Consider the following 7,610-nt stretch of genomic DNA (forward strand, 5'->3'; position numbering starts at 1 on the left):
GCCGCTCTCGAACCTGTCGCCAACATGGATTTCTCCACGATGCTCGGTAAATATTGTCTTTTCGCGGTCTGACGACCCGGCTGACGTTCGCGCGCCCCTCGTACTCTCACGATCTCTCGTCGTCTCGTTGCACTGTGTGCGCGATCAGTTCAACCCTCGACGTCCTCCTGGACGAACCCCGCCGAGCTCTTCGATTCCTGTTCTCGCGTCTTTGCTTCTCTCTTCGCTTCCAAATATCTCGCCCTGTCTGCGATTCTCCGCGGGAGAAAGATGGGTAAGTGTTTGACATACGATTCGCCGATCGAGAAGATCCACTGATTTCATTTCTTATCGCGGATCACAGGGAGAACGCTGCCGACGCCGGTTGCTTGCAAGGTTTGTGGCGACCGATCTTACGGGAAACATTACGGAGTTTACTGTTGCGACGGTTGTTCGTGTTTCTTCAAGCGGTCGGTGCGTCGCGGCGCCCTATTCACCTGCATAGGTTCGCCAGATTTCTCCTCTTTTCCTACCGTTCGAAATTCCAGCCGATCACGAAGACCAGATCTCGCGATTCCGTCCCTTTTTTTTCAGCCGGAACCGGAGCGTGCTTCGTCGACAAAGCGAGACGCAATTGGTGTCCGTATTGCCGCCTGAACAAGTGCTTTACCGTTGGCATGAACACGGCAGGTAAGCATAATCGAATCGACTTCGATCGCGAACGCGAGTACGCCGACCACTGTACGACGTACGGGGCCGGCGAAACGAGATGCAAACAAAGCGCGTGTCGCGAGCCTCTTCTCGACGTGTGGACGCGACGCCACCATTATTTTTACCACGACTGTGTAAACAGTCGATCCTTGGACAAAGAGAACGCCGGACGATCGTTTTTGTCTTTTGTCCAGCCGTTCAGGAAGAGAGAGGACCGCGCGTACGAAACAAGATCGCATCCGTCGCGCGTCATTTCTCTCGTGCATCGTCGTCGCCACCGCCGCCGCCGCCACCGCCACCGCCACCGCCACCGCCACCGCCGTTGGTATCTCTTTCATCGTCTTTGGATCCAGGAATCGTAGCACCGATTCTAATCGCAAAGGAGACGGCCGTCGCTGCAAACCCAACGATGCGATATCACGCGACCGACGTTAACGTCGATAACGGACTCTCTTTCTCGTCGATGAGACGGATCCTCTATTCTCCTCGAGTGCCTACGAATCTTGTGGCTGGTAAACGAAATCGCAGAGTAGAACGGTCGCATGGTAGAAACGGTAGAGACAAAACGAAAGAGAAAAACGGGCAAGGTGATAGTATCGTAGGAGGGGGACGCGCGATGCTAACGAGGCGCAATTGCTTCCAGGAGACACGATACGATACGAAGTGGCGGCACGGATATTCTTCGCGACCGTGCGAGCCGCTCGCCAACATCGAGAGTTCTCGATGCTCGCTTTCGACGAGCAGAATAAGATTCTTCGAAGAGGATGGGCTGCGGCGTTCGTTCTGCGAGCTGCGATCTGGCCGGTCGATTTGACTAATTTTCCGAAAACGAGCCTCTCGGCTGACGGACACGGTGACAACACCGAGCACCGTCACCATCGCGCTGTATCCGCGGCAAGAGCCACCATCTCTAATTTGCGTCCCGATCGAGTCGAGCTCTCGATTCTGGAAACCTTGATCCTCTGTCGACCCGGTAATCAATTATTTTTACGCACGATACGCGCGTCTACGATGTTCGCCGACTACCAGCACCATTTTTACCCACATTCTGTACCGACGGTATTTTCTCCCCTTTTCTAAAGCTTCTTTTTTTCTCTTCCCCCTGGAAATTCAGAGATCGCCGAGACGACGAACGGCATACGTTTGACGTCGCGAGCAACGGACACCGCGGTGGACGCTCTGGTTCGACATCTTGCTGGTAGAACCGAATCGTCGGCCAGGATGGCCAAACTTATGCTCGTGCTTCCCATCTTGACAGGATCCTGCCCCCGGGAACTAGCCAACGATCTTTTCGCACCTATTATCGGTGACGTGGACCTCGAAAAAGTGATCGCGTCTGTGCGCTGACTCGATCGTTCGTTCCACCGTGTTCGTGTATCTTCCTAACTGTCAAAAAAATCTAGTCACCGCGTCGCAACCTGATCTCCTATTTCTTCTTTCTTTCCGTTCTTTCCTTCCCTTTCCTTTCCCCCTTCCCCTCCCTCCTCCCCCCGCCTTCGTAAGTCACTGCGTAAAAAGCGTTTACCACGTGAAACGTTTTCATTTACTTCCTGAAAAAACGGAGATGCACAACAAGCAACCAACACTGGATGAAAGAATTGCGATCGGCATTTATTTTCTTTGGCACTTTATTGACACAAATGTAACGATCTTACGTTGAGTAATATGTACAATCGCTTACAGTAATATGGCGCATGAAAGAGGATGGAAGAAAGGCAGAATTGGCGAAACGATACGCGTCAACGTTCGGCAAAAATCAGCGACGATTCGTTGCGCGCTTCCCTCTCGTTTCGTTCATTCGCTTCGAGCAATATTACGAAACGAGTAACGATAAATTATCGATACGCGTTTATAAGTAAAAAGGAAAGATGACGAGAAGATGAGGTTAGAAAATAAACTAGATATTACCACATAGCTGTGCTATAAATTGCAAAATCTTCACACGCACACACGAACGCGCACGCACGCTATCGTTAGTAATAAATTACAATAGTCACACACGGTACAGCGCATATTTTTTTAAAGTCGCCTTGTTACACGACATATAAATCTGTAAATTTGTTAATTATTCGTAGCTTCGTCTCAATTCGCCTTTTAACTCGTATATCCGTTTAACGTAGCACCAGAACGAATAACGTGGCCTTTCTAACACGCAGGCACGTTCAACTTCGAAACGTACGGTCGATTGATCGAAGACGAAACTTTATCGCGGCAACGAGCTTTTCTCTTTCCGAATTGTATGTTCGTCTTACGAACGTTATCCAAAGATATCCTATAGAATCTCTTCCTATTGCACCTTGAAACGCGTGAAAATCGATAAAACTAATCGCATCTCGAACGAACGATCAGTTGCGAATTATCATCGCGTACAGAGATACGTTGAAAGAAAATCGCCGACTAGCAAACTATGTAATTCCGTGCCATTGCGATGGCATTATGGGCTAAGGGTTGTGCCACTCGGCTCTAAGAGTTCTAATGCGATCAACCAAACTGTCGGCAATGACTTCTCAGAAATCATTCATCCATCGATTAACTTATTAAAGCGAAACGGACAAGCCCCTCTCTTTTGTTATCTTATCCTCCTTTTTTCCCCTCCTTCGAATCTTACAAACATCAATAAAACTTTTTTCTATACTTTCGATATCTTTCTTCCTCGGAATGTCTGTGTAACTGATTCAAAAGTTCGTTCGGTATATACCACAATTTGTTCCCGTTAACGAGAAGAACTTCCGTTACCTGACAGCATATGGCAGCCATATTAAGCTGAGCGGTCAAATCGGTACGATCACGCGGATGAATGTATCGCGGTGGAAACAAAGACGGTGCTACTATCATCGCTACGTTGTGGATCGACATTTTGTTCGACGCTTGATTTTCCACGATCAATTCGAAAAATTTAACCAACGCCTTCAGAGTACACCGGTTCTCTATCGGCAGCAATAGTACAAGCAAGTTCAATGCGTGCGACAACTCCTGGTGATCCTTCACTCCTGCACATACGAGAATAAAAACAACAATTTTTATTTAATAAAATTTATCGCAGAAAAGAGAAACTGACGCGTCGAAGAGTGCGCACGTTCTTCGAAATCTAGCGCATCGAATGAAACGAGAGCGCAACCGAAAGTAGAAAACGTCTTAAGCTTAACACGTTCGTAACTTACCGTGACTTTGGTAGAAAGCGTCGATAAGCTCTACGGTAAGTAGCGGCTGTGGCAGGTCACGCAACAACTTTTTCAAAACTGCCGACAAATCGTGGCACGACATGCATTTAAACAACTTGTCCATTTCTTTCGGCTTGCAATAAAAATCCATTTCCAACTGTCTGCACATCGATTCGACCTGAACGAAACAATGATAGTGTCATTTATTCCATACGTATGTATTTGGCATATCGATGTTCGTTGATAATTTCGATTTGTTGAAAATGTACTTTTTGCTTGTGTCCACCAACGCGAAGAATACCTTCCTCTTTTATGCCTCGTCTTGTTAATTCGTTAAGAACCTTTTGAAATACCAGTGGAATATTACTCTCCTCGGACGATAATTGACTGTCTCGAAGTAAAAGAGTCGACAACGAAACCCCGAACAAGTTTCCAGCTACGAATATAACGGTGTTCAGTAATTATAACATCGAGTCTTACTTTTTGGTTGAGGAGTTTACAAGCATCGATGCGAACCTTTCGTCCGACGCTTATTCGGTTTCCGTTTTTTCAATGGTAGATTATATTTATCGAATACCGCGGTAAGTTCAAGCCACAGTAATGGTCGTAACCTGGTCAAATCTCGCTGCGTAAGCGTTTCTACTCCCAGCCGATTCTGTACGTCGTCGGCCAAAGCAAGATCTTCCGACTTCCAGATTTCCGAGTTTACATCGTTCGTTCTACACATTTCTTCGAAACTCAAATGTCCGTGAGAGGATGTTCGATTCAATGGATGAGTAATCAAACGTTCGTCCACTGGTCTTGTTAATCCATACAGATTGCTATGACTTCGGGTTACCGTTGCGTGATTGCCCGAATTTCTTCTAAAATTTCATACGTAATCCAAATCACGTTATCAGTCGAGACGATATTTCAACTAAAATTTTGCGACCTAAAAACCTAGAAACACACCTCAACGTAGTATCCGTTGGAGTGTTCTCGATAGCGTCGCCCAAGTCTGTCGCATTTGCTACTTCGCTAGGATCGCTTTCGCTTCGTCTTTGTATACTGGATTTCGACGCGTGTATCGTTCCCAATCTCTGGTAGCTTGTCAGCTGAATTCCTTCTATAAATGAACGTAATGTGCTCTTGTGATTCTATGATTACGTAAAAAAGAATTAGGAAAAGTGTCGTTGCAACGTCAAATACCTGAATCGTTAGCAACGTCTCCTCGTAACGAATATCCGGCCCATCCACTTGAAGAGACATGTCCGAAAGGAAACACCGATCCCGATGTTATCGCCGTGTCTACCGCCGACGATGGCGCGCTTGGTGTTCTACGTACCGTCTCTTTTGGTAATTGATGAAAAACCGATACAAAGTTTGGTACGGTAACAGTACTTAAAAAGTAAAATACTATTAAGACGTGTACGAGTGATTACGGGCATGGAAAAACATAACAAACAGGTCTTACCTTGTATGATGGGCATCATCAATGGTAACCGTTGCCAGTGACGGAGGCGAAGCATTCTCTGGCGTTACACCTGTTACGGAATCTAAAGAATCGGGTGTGGCACTACGCGATCTCGTTCCAGTACTAGATGCCTAACGACGAACCGTTAACAAAAAATAATTGATCTTTAGCTGTTCCCTTTTACAATTTATAAATTTCTATGTATATATATACATTTTATAATTCGCACCTCTATATCTTTAAAGACATCTCTAATATCCGGTTTACGAACACGTTGTCGTTGATTAAAACGCTGTTTCACCGTATGATTGAGCGACTTAACGCGACGTCTCACTGCTTCAGCTTGTGCTCGCGATAACGGACGTAATGCTGCGCCCAATTCGTCTGGCAGTACTTCTCTTCCAGCCTTCCATGCTTCCGTCAACTGTCCTAAACCAGCTGTACGTAACCATTCAGCTTCCTCTTCGCCATCTTTGAAAGCCAATTTACATTCTTTGTTACGATAATTGTTATTACCAATTATAAATATGAATGACAATAGAAGACTACATACCATCATAGTTACGTGGATATTCCTCTTCGAGGTAATCATCCAATAGTTTGGTTTCTTCCATCATTTTTTGATATTCTTCCCAATACTCTAAAAGGTGGTTGTCACCTCCTATATACGTGGTTGTCTGTGCTCTCTCCATGTTTTTTAAAGTTTTGTTACGTATGCTCTGAAGAATATTTACTTTTATCAATCTGCTATTTAAAAATTGTTCCCCCAGGTGTCTGAAAAAATAACAAGACGTTCAGACTTTGACCATCGTACGATAATTTACAAAGTTTCGAATCATAATAGCCATAATCGTCGATAAATTTGTAAAAATGACCGTTCAAAAACTTTATACGTCGATACGATACGTAATTTCGTTTACAACAGTTCGGATCGTGACATTTTTTTAAGAAGTTTATAATCTGCTTTTCAAAGTAGGACACAAATCAAATTAACATATACATTGCCTCGAGGAAGTATCGCTGACACTTTCAAACAATCCATGTTGAAAGAAAATGGCACGAAATACGAATAAACAAAAATTAAATAATAGATTCTTACGTTATGCAAAGTATACGTATTTGTCTATCGAGATCCAGATAAGGGAAGTGCAAACATACGCATGTTCCATGAAAAATGGAACTACGGACAAAGATTTCGAAACATGTAAATGTTATTGTCTCTAACCTTTTTCTATGATGAAAAATTTTGCACGAAAGCACGCGTAGTAAGAGACTTATGAATGAAATACGTACATTTGCGAGTAGACGTGATCCGTGAATGTCCTATCGTTGCTTGCACGATCATCTTATTCCATAAATAAAGCCTAAATTGACAGTGGTTGACGTGGTTGCATGAATCCTCGAAAGAAACCATACAAAGGAAGAAACAACTCATTAGCGTTTGATCGTGCTAAGAAATTTGTTTACAACTAAATAAGTAGTTCGTGCATGAAGAGATTATTTGCTACTTCCAAGAACAAATACATTCAGTGTATGCCTTTGAATCACAACCATCTCGTTAATAAAATCCTATTCGAATCGTCACTCTGAACTCGACATAACGAGTTTATCTCGAAACTTTAACCAACAAATTTTCGCGCCTTTGCATAATTCCCGCTTTTCCGAATTTAACTTACGTTGAAAATAGAAAACGCGAAAACGTGTTCTCACAACTTGACAACCTGTTGCTGACGCATACGATTCCCACTCGTATACTTACACACTGATTCACACCTACACCATTGCTGTTTTCGTGCTGACACCTGCGCCACCCATGCATCTAACCGTTCACGCCATCTAGTTTTCCGATACTTTAAACCATTGACTAAGTACAAGATAGATCTAATATTCGATGTGGTTCCTTTAGTTTCAGTTCCATTTTCATCTGCTTCTACTTCATGACATCAAACTTAAAATATTTATAATCCTAATCTTTTTACCATATACTCGTTTATAATCTTATATACGATATTTATTATTATTTTTGTCGTTAAACCTTTGCTTTGTTATACAAACCATGCATTTATTTTATTAAAGTCACTATATTTTCTTTTTTACTACTTACAGAAGTAACTCAGTTTTGTTATTTGGAACTAAAAGGAACTTAGAATATAGAAGTAGACTAAAATCTCAAATTCAATTTACGCTTTGTAAAATCCAAAATGACTTCGTAAAAATCTACAAACTGTAGATGCTAATCTATTAGAAGAATTAAGCATAAGAAGAATCTTTCCAAATTCGCGAGCGAGTTGCCTTCTTGTAACAGG

General features: G+C 43.4%; 2 protein-coding genes across 4 annotated transcripts; one reads left to right on the forward strand and one right to left on the reverse strand.

Annotated features, from left to right (window-relative positions):
* Positions 1 to 85: 85 nt before the first annotated feature.
* LOC100650209 (photoreceptor-specific nuclear receptor) lies at positions 86 to 2,071 on the forward strand. Of its 2 annotated transcripts, none has more exons than XM_048409332.1 (6): positions 86 to 274; positions 344 to 484; positions 574 to 669; positions 885 to 1,244; positions 1,334 to 1,663; positions 1,805 to 2,071. In XM_048409332.1, the coding sequence occupies exons 1-6, from the start codon at positions 271 to 273 to the stop codon at positions 2,035 to 2,037; spliced, it is 1,164 nt and encodes a 387-aa protein (XP_048265289.1). In that variant the 5' UTR covers positions 86 to 270; the 3' UTR covers positions 2,038 to 2,071. The 2 variants fall into 2 exon arrangements, with proteins under 2 accessions (XP_048265289.1, XP_012168333.2); XM_012312943.3 differs by having other exon boundaries at positions 885 to 1,202.
* A 229-nt stretch (positions 2,072 to 2,300) lies between these two features.
* LOC100650894 (rho GTPase-activating protein conundrum) lies at positions 2,301 to 7,082 on the reverse strand. 2 transcript variants are annotated; one of them, XM_012312948.3, is made up of 11 exons: positions 7,064 to 7,082; positions 6,598 to 6,668; positions 5,858 to 6,078; positions 5,534 to 5,775; positions 5,305 to 5,435; positions 5,040 to 5,230; positions 4,803 to 4,956; positions 4,368 to 4,714; positions 4,121 to 4,287; positions 3,852 to 4,029; positions 2,301 to 3,680 (listed from the first exon to the last, which is right to left on the reverse strand). In XM_012312948.3, the coding sequence occupies exons 3-11, from the start codon at positions 5,994 to 5,996 to the stop codon at positions 3,304 to 3,306; spliced, it is 1,926 nt and encodes a 641-aa protein (XP_012168338.2). In that variant the 5' UTR covers positions 5,997 to 6,078; positions 6,598 to 6,668; positions 7,064 to 7,082; the 3' UTR covers positions 2,301 to 3,303. The 2 variants fall into 2 exon arrangements, with proteins under 2 accessions (XP_012168338.2, XP_012168337.2); XM_012312947.3 differs by lacking the exon at positions 7,064 to 7,082 and adding an exon at positions 6,981 to 7,043.
* Positions 7,083 to 7,610: the final 528 nt, after the last annotated feature.

This window comes from Bombus terrestris, chromosome 10 (genome assembly GCF_910591885.1).
Source record: "Bombus terrestris chromosome 10, iyBomTerr1.2, whole genome shotgun sequence".
NCBI classification, from domain to species: Eukaryota; Metazoa; Arthropoda; class Insecta; order Hymenoptera; family Apidae; genus Bombus; species Bombus terrestris.